Source organism: Mastacembelus armatus, unplaced genomic scaffold (genome assembly GCF_900324485.2).
Source record: "Mastacembelus armatus unplaced genomic scaffold, fMasArm1.2, whole genome shotgun sequence".
Lineage (NCBI taxonomy): Eukaryota > Metazoa > Chordata > Actinopteri > Synbranchiformes > Mastacembelidae > Mastacembelus > Mastacembelus armatus.
In genome coordinates, this window is record NW_022872941.1 from 489,487 (window position 1) to 508,780 (window position 19,294).

The 19,294-nt window shown below is 39.3% G+C and overlaps 1 protein-coding gene across 2 annotated transcripts in view; it reads right to left on the reverse strand.

The window, feature by feature from the left end:
• LOC113133013 (tight junction protein ZO-2-like) overlaps positions 1-19,294 on the reverse strand; it is a 56,788-nt gene that overhangs the window by 34,329 nt on the left and 3,165 nt on the right. For both annotated transcript variants that reach the window (XM_026311531.2, XM_026311522.2), the window contains exon 2: positions 9,371-9,424. In XM_026311531.2, the coding sequence (XP_026167316.1) occupies positions 9,371-9,424 (54 nt within the window). The remainder of the gene's footprint in view (positions 1-9,370; positions 9,425-19,294) is intronic.

Genomic DNA, 19,294 nt, shown 5'->3' on the forward strand with positions numbered 1-19,294 from the left:
ATCATTTGGAAACCTTGGTGAAATCAGGAATTAAAATGGTGCCTCATACCCCTAACCTGGCAGAGTATTATCATCAACGCCAGTGAATTCATCCCCCCAGCAAACACCACCCCCTTTGCCACCCAGGAGCATGACCTCTGTCCCTCAATCAACTAAAACGCCACCAGCTCAACCACCTCGGCCAACACCTACAACTGCCTTTCCTCAGAGCACCCCTGTCAGACCCCCCCCCCCCCGAGAAAACAAAAAGGGTGGTGGCGTCTGTGCCTTTTTTAGGGATACTGCTAAACCCACAGGCTGTCATTTGGGGAGTTCTTATCATTTGAGTATGTATCTTTTAAAATGGAGCAAAAATTATCTCCCTCTGTACTTTTTATAATCATTTACAAACCTCCCAATGCTGTCAAAATTTTATTGATGAATTTACTGAGATACTGTCAGTTGTCTTCACAGAGTTTGACTGGTTATTACAGGTGATTTTAATGTTCACATGGATAAGGCCTGTGACAGATATGCCAAAGAACTTTCTGCTGTCCTTGAAACCTATGGCCTTAGTCAGCATGTTAGTGAACCGACCCATACCAGAGGTCACACTCTGGACCTTGTCATTACTAAGGGTGTTAACGTTTCTAATGTCACTGTGATTGATGTTGCTTTGTCTGATCATTTTTGTGTCTTTTTTGATTTGTCCATAATTCCCAAAGATGCAACTGGACCTACACTTGTTCAGAAAAGACATAAATGACAACACCAGAAAACTATTTATGGAGATGATTAGGTTTGAAAATACCACTTTCTCTCATGTTGAAGATTTTTTGACTTCATATACTTCAAGTGTTCTAAATGTCAAAGATGTGATTGCTCCTGTTAAAGATAAATTAATCAGGAACAGGCAAAAGCCACCGTGGAGAAATGATGACTCGGTCAGGGCACAGAAAAGGGAGTGCCAGAAGGCCAAACGAAAATGGCATAAATCAAAGCTCCAGGTTCATTATGATATTTATAAGCAGATGTGTGTGTTCAATGAAACTCTACATAGAAAAAGAGAAACGTATTTTTCTGAAATCATCAACAACAGTAGTAACAACTCACATGTCCTGTTTGCTACAGTGAGCAGATTAACCCTCTGAGGTCTGAGGGGGTTTTAGGGGCCTGGACAAATTTTGACATGTCCTGACATTTGTGCTTTTTTCAGTGTCTTTTAAACATATTAATGTCTAAAGTCTGATAACACTGTAATCAGCACAAAATGGGCTACAATAATATGTGAGCAGCAAGTTTATACATGATTGTGTTTTTGAGAAACAGTGTTTATGCATGGTTAGTGAAAAACTAAAATTTTTTCGTCACTGAAATACCATAAAACACAAACAGAACATTGGTTCACAAGACTTTGGAGAACTGCATGTTGTAGGCTAAAGTATTTACTTCAGAGTGCTGTGAAAGTCCTCTTGTTCACTCATTCACAGAAAACAATACACTGATTTAAATTTTCTAAGACACTTTTTGTCCAGAAAGGCCATATGCAAGAAGGTGTGTCTCAGGATGAATAGTCATGTGATTTACCTGAGAAGACAAAAAACGAACTGAACGACCAGACAAAGACGCGAATAATGAGCCTTTCAGTCAAAGTAGCTGAGAGGGGATTAGTGCAGCACAATACAAAACAATGTGGAGCCAAACGATCCTCATTTGAGCTAAAATCAATGTTTTCACTCTGAGGACAAACTAAACTATTTGTCTCTGTGGAATATAAGAAGCGCTTCGTCACGTCCATAATGCGCCATCATCCAAACGCGCAGATAAAGTGAGTAAATTCTATGATGAAGTTTGACGTTTTATGTCATTTCTCGGGGGCGTACACATATTTACCTGGTTCACCTGAGATTATTTAAATGTGAGAACAATGAAAAGAGTACAAGGCGGGACCGCATTACCTGTAATGAGGTGAGACAGGAGAAAATGTACTTCTCCTCACATTCATAGGGATTAAATAAAAAGTGATGATTTGTTTTTGACTTGAATTGTTTCACTCAAAAGAAAACATTTCAAGCTTTCTAGCCATATAATTCTTATTTTTATGAAGCAAGTATTCGCTGAGATTCTAGTTGTTTTGTTTATGTGTTTGTGAAGAGAAATGACAGAGACAGAAAAGACAGACAGCGCACCCTGTCAGCTTTCTTTATTTAAAAAAAGCACAACGTTTTGTTGTTATTATGATGGTATACAACTAAAACTAGACCCTTTACAGATTTGAATGATATATTTCATTTATCTGTACGATCAGAATTGATGGAGTAATTTAAGTTTGTTTCGGCGTTATCAAAAGATGCGTCGAAACGCGCCGGCACGTTCATCGACCCCAGAGGGTTAACAAACCCTCCATGTCCATTGCCACTGGAACTAATTTCAACATCTAAATGTAATGAATTTGCATTGTTTTTTAATGACAAGATTCAGCGTATTAAACAAACAATAAATTGCACAAGGCAGATACCAACTCCAGGAGACACTTGGTAGAACCGACACACTTTACACCTGTAAATGACATAACAGTTGAAGAGATCATCTCCATTCTGAGTTCATCCACCTGTTGCCTTGATGTTTTACCAACTAGATTTCTGAAATCAGTACAAAGCAGTTTGTTAACACAACTCACTCAATTAGTCAATAACTCATTACAGTCTGGAACATTTCTAAGGGCTTTGAAAATTGCCGTGATCAAGCCTCTCCTGAAGAAGAGCAGTCTTGATGTTATGGTACTGAACAACTACTAGCCCATATCAAACCTGCCGTTTTTAGGCAAAATCATTGAAAAAGTTGTTTACCAACAACTTACCAACTTTCTCATGCTAAACAACTGCTTTGATGATTTTCAGTCAGGTTTTAGGCCCTATCACAGCACTGAAACTGCCCTCATTAAGGTGACAAATGACATTCGTCTGAACACTGACGCTGGCAGTCTCTGTCTTAGTACTGCTAGATCTAAGTGCTGCTTTTGAAACAGTGGACCATGTGATCCTGTTACAAAGGTTAGAGGACTGGATAGGCATCTCTGGTACTGCCCTTAAATGGTTTAAGTCCTATCTTGAAGACAGGAAGTATTTCACTGAAGTTGGTAACTGTGTCTCAGACCAAATGGCGTTGAAATGTGGGGTCCCCCCAGGGGTCCATCTTGGGACCCCTTTTATTCAATCTTTACATGTTTCCTTTAGGCCAGTTAATACGCAGCAATAATGTGTCCTACCATAACTATGCAGATGACACTCAGATTTACATTTCACTCACAGCTGGTGAATATGGACCAGTCGATTCACTGTGCCGCTGTATTGAACAGATCACTCATGATGCAAAACAACTCTCTCCAAATAAACAGTGACAAGACTGAAATAATAATCTTTGATCCACACAAACAAAGAGAAAGTATCAGCAGTCACCCTAAGTCTCTCTCTCTAAAATGTAAAAATCAAGTCAAAAATCTAGGGGTAATCATGGACTCAGATTTGAACTTTAACAGCCACGTCCTGTCTCACCTCATTACAGGTGAGACAAGAAAAAAATGGACTTCTCCTTATGTTCATACGGATTAAATAAAAAGTGATGATTTGTTTTCGACTTGAATTGTTTCATTTAAAAGAAAACATTTCAAGCTTTCTCGCCATATAATTCTTATTTTTATGAGCCAAGTATTCGCTGAGATTCTGGTTGTTTTATTTACGCGTCTGTGAAGAGAAATGGCAGAGACAGAAAAGGCCAAGAGCGCACCCTGTCGGCTTTCTTTATTTAAAAAAAGCACAACGTTTTGTTGTTATTATGATGGTATACCACTAAAACTAGACCCTTTACAGATTTGAATGATATATTTTTTTTATCTGTACGATCAGAATTGACGGAGTAATTTAAGTTTGTTTCGGCCTTATCAGGAAAAGATGCGTCAAAACGCGCCGGCGGATGCGTCGACCGCAGAGGGTTAATATGTTTAAAAGACACTGAAAAAAGCACAAATGTCAGGACATGTCAAAATTTGTCCAGGCGCCCAAAACCCCCTCAGACCCCAGAGGGTTAAAATTAATTTCAATTAATTCTTGCTTATGTATTTTTAACTTGTCTTTTATTTCTGTAAAGCACTTTGAATTACTCTATGAATTGTGCTATATAAATAAACTTGCCTTGCCTTACATGCTTCCTTTAGGCTGTCATTAGGAAGCAGTCTATTAATTGCCACTGCTATGCAGATGACACTCAGTTGTATCTATCTGTTAAACCTGTTAACACAAACCAGTTAACCAGACTTCAAGCCTGTCTAACTGACATAAAGGCCTGGATGACCAGTAACCTTCTACTTTTAAATTCAGAGAAAACAGAAGTTATTATATTTAATTTATTTAATATTTTTATCTGAAAACCTCAGAAATAACTTTTCTAAAATTATAGCTACTCTAGATGGCATAGCCCTGGCCTCCAGCACTACTGTAAAAAACGGAGTTATTTTTGACCAGGATATGTCCTTTAACTCACACATAAAACAAATCTCTAGAACTGCCTTCTTTCACCTGCGCAACATTGCCAAAATTAGGAACATCCTGTCTCAAAATTATGCAGAAAAACTAGTCCATGCATTTGTTACCTCAAGGCTAGATTACTGTAACTCATTACTATCTGGAAATCCCAATATCTCCATAAAAAGCCTTCAGTTAATCCAGAATGCCGCAGCCAGAATCCTGACAGGAACTAGCAAGAGAGATCATATTTCTCCTATATTAGCTTCTCTTCATTGGCTCCCTGTAAAATACAGAATAGAATTTAAAATCCTTCTTCTCACATACAAATCCCTTCATAATCAAGCTCCTTCATACCTTAAAGACCTCATAGTACCATATTATCCCAATAGACCACTTCGCTCTCAGAGTGCAGGTCTACTTGTGGTTCCCAGAGTTTCCAAAAGCAGAACGGGAGGCAGAGCCTTTAGCTATCAAGCTCCTCTCCTTTGGAACCAGCTCCCAGCCTGGGTTCAGGAGGCAGACACTCTCTGTACTTTTAAGGCTAGACTTAAAACCTTCCTCTTTGACCAAGCGTATAGTTAGGGCTGGCTTCAGGCAACCTTGAACCATCCCTTAGTTATGCTGCTATAGGCCTAGACTGCCCGAGGACCATCGGTGCACTGAGCTCCCCTACCCCTATTTGTTGTTTATTGTTGCTGTTCTTTTCTCTCTGCTCTATCCACTCACCCCAACCGGTCGAGGCAGATGGCCGACCAAACTGAGCCTGGTTCTGCTGGAGGTTTTTTCTTCCACTTGCTCATAAGGGATTTGTTGGGTTTTTAGTTTTAGTTTTTGTAAAGTGCCTTGAGATGATTTGTATTGTGATTTGGCGCTATACAAATAAAATTTAATTGAATAGAATTGAATTATTCCTCGTGGAGAAAGAGCAGAAAGTGGTGTGTGCCAGTGCTGCATCACTTTACTAACATTGATGTAACAAACAGTTATTTACTCCACAAAGAGCTGTGGTGCAAACTGGAGCAGCAGCTGATGACACACCAGGTCTTCCAGGAACAGTTGACAGCTGAGCCCTGTGGAGTGCACCCACAACCAGTCCTGGAGACACACCAGCACATGCCTGTTGCTATTGTTGAGGGGCTATCTCAAAAAAAGCCACACAGGGGCACAGGGAGTGCAGGATGTGTGGGGAAGTGCACTCCCTTTATGTGTGAGATGTAAAGTTCCTCAGTGTGTTATTGTGGACAGGAACTGTTACAAGTCCTATCACGGCTCCAAATGTCTGACTTTGTGCCTTTCTGCATACATTTACCTGGGACACTTAGAACATTTCACAATTGTAAATAGTTTATTTTGATGGATGTTTTTTGCAAATTATGCCTTTGTGTATATAGTTATTTCTGATTGTACATGTATTTTGTAAAAAAAAAAAAAAAATCTGATTTCACAGAAAATAATTTTAATTGTTTTGTTGTTTATTGCACTTTTTTATGAATGAACATGGTCTTACACAAAAGGTATGTATTCTCATAGGTATCTAGAACACAGAGATTTGATTACAGTATTGTAAATTGTTTATTTTGATGTACATACTGCTTTTTTGCAAATTGTTCACAATGCATTTTATTTTTATTTTATTACAGTTTATAAAAATGAGTGTATCTCAAAAACTAAGTTATGGACACACACTATAAAATTACATAACTTTTAATATTTACCATTTGGGGCATACAGCTATGACATTTCTGTATTTAGAAAAATATGTGATGATTGATTTTCATTTTTTTGTGGTTTATTGCACTTCTTGCAATTTAGTATTATTATTATTATTTATTAGTTAGTATGGACTTATTACATACTGATTATTAAAATTTGGGATATAAGGCTTGCATTGCAAGTGATTAAAATGCTTCAAAAAAATGGCACTACAGCATGTAAAAATGTAAAGATATGCTCTGGCAGACTATGGTAGGTTTTAAAGGGTTAAAGGCCTTCAAAGTAGTGGTAAGTACCACCAGCAAGATCTTGGATTGTGTAGGAGGTTGTTTGTTGTTTTTAGGAGAGTTCTTGCATCCTTTGGTAGTGAAGGATAATGCATTCTCAAGATGGAAAGAAGGGTAATCAGAGCTACCAAAGACAACCTGAAATGAACCACCCAATCACACAAAGACCCATCCAAAGACATGACATATCCCCTTTCATCGTTCTGGGACTCACCATCACTGTCCCATATTTGTCCCCAATCCTCATTCTGGTTATCTACTTGCTCACCACAATTAGTTGCAGCATTCTCAGGATCACAGGCAGTGAAGTCATTCTCCTCATTGTGAAAGGATGCAAAGAAAGAACTTACTTTTTTTACCGTTCTCTTTCTAAGAGTATGGCAATCCATGTAGCCTACTCACCAGTGTGTCTGTCTTCAGGCTAAAGAGAAAGACATAAGTTACAATAGTGACAAACAGCTTTTTTTAAAATAAATTACTGAATCAAAAACCAATAAAGTTTTTAGTTTATCACTAAACTAGGCCTTCTCAGCTGCTAAAAGTCAAAATGGTGATGTTAAGTAGCCTGGCCAGCCAGACTAACATTTTTTCTATTCTATACAAATAATTAGTCTGGTATCTCTTGGTTTAAGTTACATTTCCAGGAAGGCAGAAATAAGAGATGCAGAGTAATGAACCAGAGTAACAGAAAGATGCAGAAACAACCACCATAACTAGGTTTTTGTACATGTTAAGGCAGGATAAACCATATTTTTTTAAAAAGGTGGACTTTAAGAGCTGTCAGTTGCCAATATGTGACATTGTGCTAGCCGTGTTAGGGAAAATTGCTCAACAGCATTTGCTATCTTGGATTTCTGCTGCTCGAGACTCCACATGAGTGGCTGGGCTGGCCAGGCTTGATGTTAAGATCAGCCACAATAAAAGAAGAGTTTGCTTCTAATAATATTCATATAAAGTAGGTGTGTGGTTTGGTCCTCGCTCGCTGGCTAGGGCAAAGAATGGTGAGGGAGAACTCAAACATGCTAGCAAAAATAACGCCATAAGTCAAAATTGTTACCTAAGTTACAAGTTGAGACTAGACCTACTCAAAGTAATAATTTAGGATTTCATATTATTAATCTAGGGAAAAGACCTGTCTACTAAGTTAACTTACTGGGCCCATTATCAATACTAATGAGCTAGTGTTAGCAAACATTAACATTACCTGATTCTACCAACTTTTGATGAAGCTGGAGCTATATTTTAACAGTCAGGTCAATGAACAATTTTGCAGTGCTATTATTCTGACATTTACATGATCATTTAGGGTAATGACTTGATCACGAGTTACAAGTAAAATAATAAGACAGTTGGCATTGCCTACTTACCAGTGCCAGAGAGCGAATTCCTAGGAAAAAAAAATCACGCTTCTTGTTCTTCATGAGTTGACGACAGTCTGGCAATGTTTGTCTGCTGACAATGAGCCTATAGTCGGAGATGCTCGTCACAAATATGGAGCTGTTTGCCGCATACATCATGAGCTATAAGTCGGCCAGGGTTTGTTCACTGACTATGAGCCACCGCTTTATAAAGTTCAACGTGAGCACAAAAGATCTATCAGGACACAAGGAGAAAACGCTGGTAAGCTGAACACTGGGGTGTCAGACAAACTGGCGATAGTATATATGCAGACATGGGTGGAGTTAACGAGACACAGGTGGAAACAATTAGGGAAGGCACACGTGTGAAACAAGGACACAGGAAACGGAGACAGAACCCCAAATACAAAGTAAAACAGGAAACTAACTAACACAATGACACTAACAATAAAACATACATACATGACAAAGTTAGAATGTGTAGCTTAATGGTTTGTCAAACATTAGTTTTTTTAGTTTTCCACTCTTAATTTATTATTCGTTATTTTGTGTTATAATAGCACACCACCTGAGAAAATAATTTAATACTGTGCAGAGGGAGATCAGAAACTGAACTGTAAATGACCAACTCACTAAATGGTTAGACTGTATTATTTAGGGGCTCAAAACCTAAATAGGCTAGGTGACAACAGGCAGGGCAAGAGGTGAAAATATCTTGTAGAGCAGGAAGATGGGCTTGGGTGGCACTTTTGGCAATGATAGGTTACTACCAGCATTCAGCCAAAGCTGGGCTAACTGTGTTTGCTGCGACATTGGTCGATGTCTGTTTCAATAGTATTGGGCCACACACTGTGCTACATATGGCTGCGATATTTGCATCCAATTCTGGTAGCTGGGTATCAAGCCACAGTTGGGCCTAATAAGAAACATAGCAGTTTTTTCTGTTGGTTTATGCTCTGTTGAATGTAGAGAAATAAAAATTGTAGGTCTGCTGTCATATCTAAGGATATGATATGCAATTGTGCAAGGATTTAAATTTTTACTGAATATTAGAGTTGTGTAAAAATTTCTTCAAATTCTTCATAGCCCTCCAGCAGCAGCTCTTATTCTGCTGTGGTAAAAAAAAGCCTCTGTCCTTTGACATTGTAGAAATGTGGAAATCCAGCTGATCATGGATTCAGGGCTTGTCAACAATCAGGGCTTGTCAACAATCACAACTAATCCAGTTTTTTAATCCACCTCTCAAGTTTGGCTTAAGAACAGACATAACTGGATAGCCTTATCGATGATTAGAACATCCAACATTACTCATTTGATCTTGGATGTGTTACACTACATACAAAAAATGGGCCCCTGGTTTTTGTCATGTGATATTGTGTACAGATACTGTTCCTGCTACTTCATGCTCCACATTGCCCGTTCATTGCTTTATTGTTGCAGTGGTGTTTGCTGTCTATGGCATCTCAGCTGTCTCTGATGCCATATTTACGTTTTAAGTTCATGAACTCACCCGCTGAAGAGCAACCGTGTACTGCTCCCAGACCATCTCTTCCATTCCAGAATTCTGTAAGGAATACATAAAGAGTTAACAAACTAATTTACAACATAAGCTACAGAATTCATTCATTGGCACACATACACATCACATATGTGTGTTTACCAGTACGGCCAACAGTTTTAAGACTAGGACCAGCTTGAGTGGGAGTGAGGATATTCTGAGTAGGAGTGAGGATATTTTGGCCCTTAAAGGTTAGAATTTGGTTTAGGTCTTGGTTTTCCTTTTAAAATGCACTCTGGAACAGTGTCCTCTTTGTTGTTTTTCAATCACAGCTCTTATTAGAAACAGCTGAAGTTGGGCATTTTTGGTCATCATGGCTCATTACACACAAATTGTCTGATCTGTGTGTGACAAAGGAAGTGGTGAGGTGAAAAGAGATGAGAGAAGCTGAGTGTTAAAAGTACAAACCAGTCAGAAGGGACATGACAGCAGAACATGCAGGCTACCAGCCTGAACAAATGTTTGTTCACTGTTATGACAACATTTTGGATGGATTTTAAGTATTGGTCCTTCAATGTTTTTGATCAGCCTGGTTCTCCTTTTTGATAGTGTAATTTCTTATTTAAATATTCAGATGTAATATTTTCTGAAATATCTATATCCTTGCATTCTGTGCTGGATACTTTCAAATTTGATCTGTTATTGCCTTCCTATCACCCTACCTAGCCCTCCTGGTGTAAAGACCGGTCTCCTGGTATCTACCGTACTCCACGTACTTGAGACTGTGCTGGGAGATATAGCAAACCTTTTTGTGTGTCGGGATGTGCAATTAAATAAACAATATAGTTCAGGGCCATGAGTGCCCTGTACCTCACTACACTTTCAAAATAATATAAATAAAAGTAAAATAAAAGTGTTTTTATAAGATACTATCAAAATAAAAGAAAAACAAAAGTTTTACATGTTTTCGCCACTTGTGCAAAGCTTTAAGGACGTCATTCTACCAGTATATGTTCCACCTTTCACAATAAAAGTCTACAATTATTTAGAGAAGCTTTCACGTCTCTAAAATATAATGATGATTTACAATGAAAGATCATAATATAGCTCAACGTCATCAGTGCCCTGCATCTCACTTCACTTTCAAAATAAAGGCCTGTTTATGACATTATTTCAAAATAAAAGAAAATAAACCACAATATGCATTTTAAAGGTTTTGGCTTCTTGTACAATATTTTAGGCACCAATGGACGACATTTCAATGTTATTTTACGTGGCAAACAAAAGGACATGTTCAGACTTTCACAATAAAGGTCTATTTCTTAGAACAGGTTATATCCCCTCTCTGAAGTATAATGATCATTCACAATTAGAGATCATATTGTAGTTGAAGGTCATGAGTGCTTTGCATCTCGTTGCACTTTCAGTATTTTTATCAACATCTTAGAAAATAAATGCATAATAATAATAATATGTTTTGGCTACTTGCACACTGCTTTAGGCACCAGTAGAAGCGATTTTTAATGTCAGCAAGATTTCCTAACAATAGGTCTACATTTATCCAGCACAACATATTAATGCTAATAACCCCTTAGTGACTATCAATTTCAGGAAACAAGCTATGCAGTCCTTTTTCACATCAACTTCACACAAACAACCAGATATTGCCACTGAAATATTCAGGATGGGCTCCAAGCAGCAGGCACACTTAAAAGTCTCTGCAGAAATTTTCTAGTTGATTTTTCAACTTTTTTTTTTATTTTACAGAAGGGAGTCTCAGGGAAAAGCAGATTTAAATGGCCATTGTGTGCAGAAAGGTGGTTCGTGCCTTTTTGTTTTCATGGAAAAAGAAAAAAGAATTTGCTGCCACTCAGAAGGGATTCCAACTACCAAAACACAAAATTAACAGAGCTGCTTACTAGGTGGGGCTCCCACACTGAGTGTTGGAGCCAGAGAAGGCTATTGCCAAGGTTTTATCTACTGACAGAAAAAAACAGCAACTAGCGCCATCATGACAGGACACAGAGGTTCTGGAGGCCAGCCATAAAACCCTGAATCCTCTTGTTGAGTTTACTGATACCCTGTTAGCGTATCATATGTAAAACCTGTGCTCCACCTCTTTAATGAGGAGGTTTTGAAGCTAGCAGAAAATGATGCCGACCTCACCGAGCAATTAAAGTCTACAGCCACAACCTACTAGGAATGCAGCAATTCTCGGTTTAAAATTGCTCCATGGTTCAATACGTGCTTAAGATTTTCGGTTTTGCAATTGAATTGTGCGTTACTATGGAACTGCCACTGCATGTGTGCGCCTCTCTAGGCAGTAGGCAGGCTGAGGCAGCCTGCTGCAGCCCCTCCCGACAGTAAATATCCATTCACAGCTGGAAAATCTTCCAACATGAGCATGCATCTCTGCTGTCACCATCCAGCCGTATTGCTTCCTGGAAGCAGGACATTCAAGCAGGTGACGCCAGTGAAAAAGCAGCGTTCTTTCACAGATGCCTTGCAACAAGTCCATAGTGTCAATTCAGAGAAACACAAGAAAATAACCTGCGCACGGTGGATGCTTATCACTAAAGATTTGCAGCTCTTTTCGGTAATTGGAGATGTTGGATTTTGTCACTTAATTGAAACACGCAATCCATGTTGGACTCTGCCCTCTCAGACATATTTCACCAACAATGTGATCCCCATCGTTTATGAAACAGCGTGAAAAGACACTGAAGATGGTCTAGCTAAAACGCAAAACCTTGCACTGACCAGCTCGACCTCCCAAGCATCAGAGCTACTTAACTCATTCTATGTCCCATTATATGTCGGATTGGCAAATTAAGAGCGCTGTACTGCAAAAAAATTGTTTTTGAAATTGTTTCCCTTCTTTTTTTACTACTACTGTTCCTGCTATTTCTACTACTACAACCTACATAAATGAAAATTATGACACTACCACAGATGATTTCCATTGCATCAATGAATACCACAGCCATTGTGTAGATCAGGGGTGTCAAACTCATTTTAGGTCAGGGGCCATATGGAGGAAAATCTATTCCCAAGTGGGCCGGACCGGTAAAATCATGGCATAATAACTTAAAAATAACGACAACTTCAAATTTGTTTCTTTTGTTTTACTTTAGTCCAAAATAGTACAAGAACATTCTGAACACATCACAAATAGTGCTCTTTACAAAACACTTCAAATTAGTTGAAAATTCTGAGAAAAAAATTGGTGCAATTTCAAGAACACAATGCCTCAGTGATTGGAACTTAAACTTCGTCTCATATCTATCTACTATCTACTCTATCTACGAAGGCATACAACTTTAAGTCACAGCCTATCTGGGATTGAACAAAATACTCTTCTAGGTATCGAATACCTCATTCGTCATTTCCACATCTTAATCCTGAGCTAACTCACCACACCATACTAACGGAGGTAAAAACTATTGAAGCGCGTAATGTTCAAAGTAGAAGATTTAATAGGCAGAACGACATGGCAGCTAGCTCCGGGCCAGCTGACAGGTATAGTCCTATTTGCTCGGCCCTGGTATAAACAGTTTGCCTGCTTAACATAATTGCTATTACGACACCCAGTGGACACATTTAGAACAGCAGTTTCTTTCATTGAAAAATTTCAGCGAATTTAAACTTCAAATCATCTCGCGGGCCGTACGTTTGACACCCCTGGTGTAGATGGTTAATGACCACTCTATAAGAGCAAATCCTAAATGCAGGTCAGGTGGAGATTGTGGAGATGACAGTTTCAGATATAGCAGCGAAAGTCCAGAAAAAGACACCAGGAAGCTTTTCAAGAAGTTGACTGACAGTGCAGCAAGCTTCTGAGACTAAACTCAGCAGTTACCCTCTGTCTGGCTTCGTATGTAGAGTGAGACCAATCCCCTAGAATGTTGAAAGGTCCACTGCCACAACTTACACTAGAATGAGACATTTATTTGGTTTGTGTTAACTAGTACATGAAGCCTGAGTTATTATCAGTCTATTAAACACCTTTTCTGAAAAAAATGTTTCTGGTATGTGTTCTTTGTCTTCTTAATACATTGGCAAATTGGTTGACTACTGATATAGGTCCTGAATGCATTTTCCCTAGTATAATATCGGTTGCAGGATGACACCACTTGTCTATTTCCATTTATCGGCTTCTGTGTTTTTGTTTGAATGTATGTCGGCATAGATAATGTGGTCACTTTGTACTATTTTAGGTCCTGCACACATGCACAGACCAGTAAGAAACCAGCAAGGAACCAAATATGACCTTTCTTCCTTAGTGTTAGCTTAGGTTTCAGCAGTGCACCACACCCATAGCCTTTGGCCCTATTTCTGAACTACAGGGCAACGCCAGTAAATACAAACACACAGGGAGGGAGATACAAAGACACAGGAATTTTATCAGTCAGTCACTCCCAGCAGCTGTCCACGCTCAAGTGGCATTGGCCAGGGAATATCTTGCAACTTTCCAAATGGATGTTGATATTCATAACAGAAAATAAAATATTCAGTCAATTCTTCTGAGATTTCAGGAAGAAGAGTCATTATAAGTTTTCCCCTCTGAGTCACATAGGGAATCCAGGCATTATATTTGTGTTGACTTTACTAGGGCCAGACAATAAAATGAACACAATAAGTGTAACGAAGGACTGTGCTGATCAGGGAACTTTCACCACTATGGAGTGTCGGATTAGGACACGGAGACTGGTATTGGTAGCACTGAACTTTACTGCAGGTTTCAGGGTACGCAGACAGAAGCCTCTGAGACAATTTACATACAGCTCGTTTGAGGGGCGGGGGTGTGTGTTTAAAACAGAAAGTAAATAATATAGCTCAGTACACGGTACATTAGGAATAAATGAAGATGCTAACCAACAAATACACCAAAGCCCATAACTCTGTTAACAGTAGACTGGTAGACTAAATCACTCTGCCTAGAATTAATGTAGAACATTCTAATTACCAGGTAACACACTAAACAGACATTACTTATTAATCCAACAAAGATGACCTAAAGTCTTAACAAGTTAACAAGTCACTTACTTTTAGTCATCTACTCACACGCAGGAGAGGTTTGCTGTTACCTTGGGAAACTGTCCTGCTCTCTGTCTCTGTGTGAGCGGAGGGCCTTTTCTACAATAAGAAAAATTCACCTTAAAAAAATGATAATAAACTGATGTGTAATGTCTGAGCAATTCACTGCACAGTTGCAGAATAGGATAGGATAGGATAGAAGCTTTGTGAATAAAGTACTGTGCAATTAAATTTCACTCCTGATATGCAAAAAACCCACCAAAAACCATAATTAAAAAGTGGCACTACAATAAATAGTCAACTTACAGAATAATAGATAAAAAATTATTTAAAAAAAAAAAAAATCATGCTCTTCACATAGAGCTGGAAACATAAAACAGTGATAGAACACACAGGTGCTGGTCACCTAGTGGTTCCCAGAGTTTCCAAAAGCAGAATGGGAGGCAGAGGCTTTAGTTATCAAGCTCCTCTCCTGTGGAAGCAGCTACCAGTCTGGGTTCAGGAGGCAGACACTCTCTGTACTTTTAAGGCAACACTTAAAACCTTCCTTTTTGACAAAGCGTATAGTTAGGGCCGGCTAAGCGTATAGTTAAGACACTCATCAGCCTGGAAGCTGCACATGGATTTTCCAACATGACAATGATCCAAAACACAAGGTCAAGTTGACCCGCCATTGCCTAAAGGAGAAAAAAGTGAGACTGTGCTGGAGTGACCATCACAGTCTCCTGATCTTAATATCATTGAGCCACTTTGGGGAGATTGCAAATGTGCAGACCATGCAAGATATCCCAAGAATTTACAGGACCCGGAGGCTTTTTGCCAAGATGAATGGGCAGCTTTACCATCTAAGAAAAAAAAAAACATCCACAACTATCAGAAAAGACTACAAGCTGTTGTTGATGCTAAAGGAAGCAATACACAGTACTATTAAAAACTATAGGTATGCAAACTTTTGAACGGGAACTATCTCAGTATTTTCTTTAACATTATGTTTTTGCTTAACCTGTTAAGCTGTGGGCCTTTTTTAACGACCGAGGGCTTACTGCTCGAAAATGACATAACCAAAATTAATAAGGGTTTTCTCTGCATCTATAAGGTCTACATTGATATTAGTATCAAAGTAATGGTGAGACTTCTGATTATTTCAGATGTGAAAATTTAGATGTATATTCTACTGCGTAAGAGCAAATGAAATTGGAACACAACAAAAATTTTGGATTTCATATCTGCCTAAAAAATATTTACATTGAAAATCCCCTCTATAATTATGCCTAAAAACCCAAGAAAGCATAAAAACGTCTGATTGTCCTCTGTGCCATGAGTGGAGCTAATAAAATAAACCAGAGTAAAGTTATAAAGCTTTTAGTTGAGAAATGTCTAGGTGCAATTTAATTGTGCATAATTGGATCACCAACTGGATATCTTGGTGTAAATCAGCTTTTTGACACAAAAGGACACCGTTTGGCACTAAATAACACATTTTGACACAAATTATGCATGTCCCATTTTGGCACATTGCTATAACAAAATTGGTAAATTTGGTAATTTCTGTAAAGAAAACCATATGCAAGAAATGTAGTCTGACTCCAAATAGAGCAGATTTACTGAAACAAAACAAAATGGACAAAAATGCACAACAGTTTGAAAAGTATTTAAAAGTACACACAACCTATATTTACAACTACAGTGGGTACGGAAAGTATTCAGACCCCTTTAAATTTTTCATTCTTTGTGTCATTGCAGCCATTTGCCAAAATCAAAAAAGTTCATTTTATTTCTCATTAATGTACACTCAGCACCCCATCTTGACAGAAAAAAACAGAAATGTAGAAATTTTTACATATTTATTAAAAAAGAAAAACTGAAATATCACATGGTCATAAGTATTCAGACCCTCTGCAGTGACACTCATATTTAACTCACATCCTGTCCATTTCTTCTGATCCTCCTTGAGATGGTTCTGCTCCTTCATTGGAGTCCAGCTGTAATTAAACTGATTGGCCTTGATTAGGAAAGGCACACACCTGTCTATATAAGACTTTACAGCTCACAGTGCATGTCAGAGCAAATGACAATCATGAGGTCGAAGGAACTGCCCAAGGAGCTTAGAGACAGAATTGTGGCAAGGCACAGATCTGGCCAAGGTTACACAAGAATTTCTGCAGCACTCAAGGTTCCTAAGAGCACAGTGGCCTCCATAATCCTCAAATGGAAAAAGTTTGGGATGACCAGAACTATTTCTAGACCTGGCCGTCCAGCCAAACTGAGCAATCGAGGGAGAAGAGCCTTGGTGAGAGAGGTAAAGAAGAACCCAAAGATCACTGTGGCTGAGCTCCAGAGATGCAGTATGGAAATGGGAGAAAGTTCCACAAAGTCAACTATCACTGCAGCCCTCCACCAGTCGGGGCTTCATGGCAGAGGGGCCCGACGGAAGCCTCTCCTCAGTGCAAAACATATGGACTCCCAGACTATGAGAAATAAGATTCTCTGGTCTGATGAGACCAAGATTGAACTTTTTGGCGTTAATTCTAAGCGGTATGTGTGGAGAAAACCAGGCACTGCTCATCACCTGCCCAATACAATCCCTACAGTGAAACATGGTGGTGGGTGCATCATGTTGTGGGGGTGTTTTTCAGCTGCAGGGACAGGACGACTGGTTGCAATTGAAGGAAAGATGAATGCGGCCAAGTACAGAGATATCCTGGAAGAAAACCTCTTCCAGAGTGCTCAGGACCTCAGACTGGGCCGAAGGTTCACCTTTCAACAGGACAATGACCCTAAGCACACAGCTAAAATAACAAAGCAGTGGCTTCGGAACAACTCTGTGACCGTTCTTGACTGGCCCAGCCAGAGCCCTGACCTAAACCCAATTGAGCATCTCTGGAGAGACCTGAAAATGGCTGTCCACCAACGTTCACCATCCAACCTGACAGAACTGGAGAGGATCTGCAAGGAAGAATGGCAGAGGATCCCCAAATCCAGGTGTGAAAAAACTTGTTGCATCATTCCCAAGAAGACTCATGGCTGCACTAGCTCAAAAGGGTGCTTCTACTCAATACTGAGCACAGGGTCTGAATACTTATGACCATGTGATATTTCAGTTTTTCTTTTTTAATAAATTTGCAAAAATTTCTACATTTTTGTTTTTTTCTGTCAAGATGGGGTGCTGAGTGTACATTAATGAGAAATAAAATGAACTTTTTTGATTTTGGCAAATGGCTGCAATGACACAAAGAGTGAAAAATTTAAAGGGGTCTGAATACTTTCCGTGCCCACTGTATTTATACATGCCCATCACGCCACTCAAGAATGCTGAGGAGACCATTTTGTGGATGTAGAGCAGGGGCTAAGCTAAAGGCTATGATGAACAATAGAAGATGGAGATACAAGCCTTTTCTGCTCTCTGTGCTCATGGGGATTGTTACTCACTGCATAACAAGTGTGACAAGCTGGAGGTGCTTGTGAGGAACCAGAGGCTATACAGGGAGTGCAGTTTGATATGTCCTTCTGAGTCCTGGTTTAATGACAACATACCAGACTCGTGTGGATATACCTGGCATCACAGCTGTACGAGACCCAAGGACGAGCGGAAGGATGAAAGGTGGGGGAGTTATTTTTTAACCAGAAATGGGTTAACCCTCTGGGGTCTAACGGTGTTTTAAGGACCCCGGACAAGTTTTGACATAAAGCACATTTGTGCTTTTTTTAGTTGCTTTTAAAACATATCAATGGCTAAAGTCTGATAACACTGTAGCCTAGAGTGTTCAGAAAATGAAAAATGAGTGTTTCACAAAATGATGTGAAAATCACCTTGTTCACTCATTCACAGAAAACAATACACTTTTTAAATTTTCTAAGACATTTGTTGTTTAGAAAAGACATATGCAGGAAGGTGTGTCTGATCATGAATAATCATGTGATTTACCTGAGAAGACAAAGACCCACATAATGAGTCAGGAATGTGGCTGAGAAGGAATTACTGCAATGCAATGCAGATCCAAACATTCGTCATTTGAGTCGCGTTTTTCCTCTGACGAGAAAGTAAACTGTCGCTTTCCAGAACCATCCAAAATGCTTCTTCACCCATGCAGCATGCCATCATCCGAACGTGTAGAAAAAAATGAGCAAATTCTATGATAAGCTTGACATTTTATAGCATTTTTCAGGGGCGTGTACGTAATTACCTGGCTCACCTCAGGTCATTTCCATATGAATTGCTTTGTGTACTGTGGAGCACATTGTGACCTCACGTGTGTCCATCCACTTCACAGAGGTTTGTCCTTCCTTCCACCGCAGGTCTCAGCTCTCAGTCTTTCTAGACAAGTCATTGTGGAAAACCAGAACGACTCATTCGTATTGTCCCACAGCAGCCAATGTTTTTGGTAAATAAATCTTCGAACAGGACTGGGCTGGTGTAAAAACTATCCATATATAATGTCTAGCCACCACCGCTGATCTTGGGTCCTCTACCAGAGGCCTGGGAGTTTGAGGGTTCTTCGCAATATCTTAGCTGTTCCTATCATGGTACTCTTCTGAATTGAGAGCTCTGATGTTGTTCCTGGGATGTGTTTGAGGGTCACAGACCCAGCGGTGCCGATTACCACAGGGACCACTGTTGCCTTCAGCTTCCTCATGTTTTCTAGTTTTATTTTAAGCCCTTGATATTTCTCAAGCTTCTCATGTTCCTTCTTTCTCATGTTGCTATCACTTGGGATTGTTACATCTACCACTACAGCTTTGTTCTGCTGTTTGTTAACCACTACCATGTCCGGTTGGTTAGACATCACCAGTTCATCTGTCTTTATATCAATTATATAATAGTAAACTAAGCTTTATGTGTCAAGAACTCCAGAGTTCACGCCCACTCCTTCCCTTGTTCCACATACACACACACGAAAT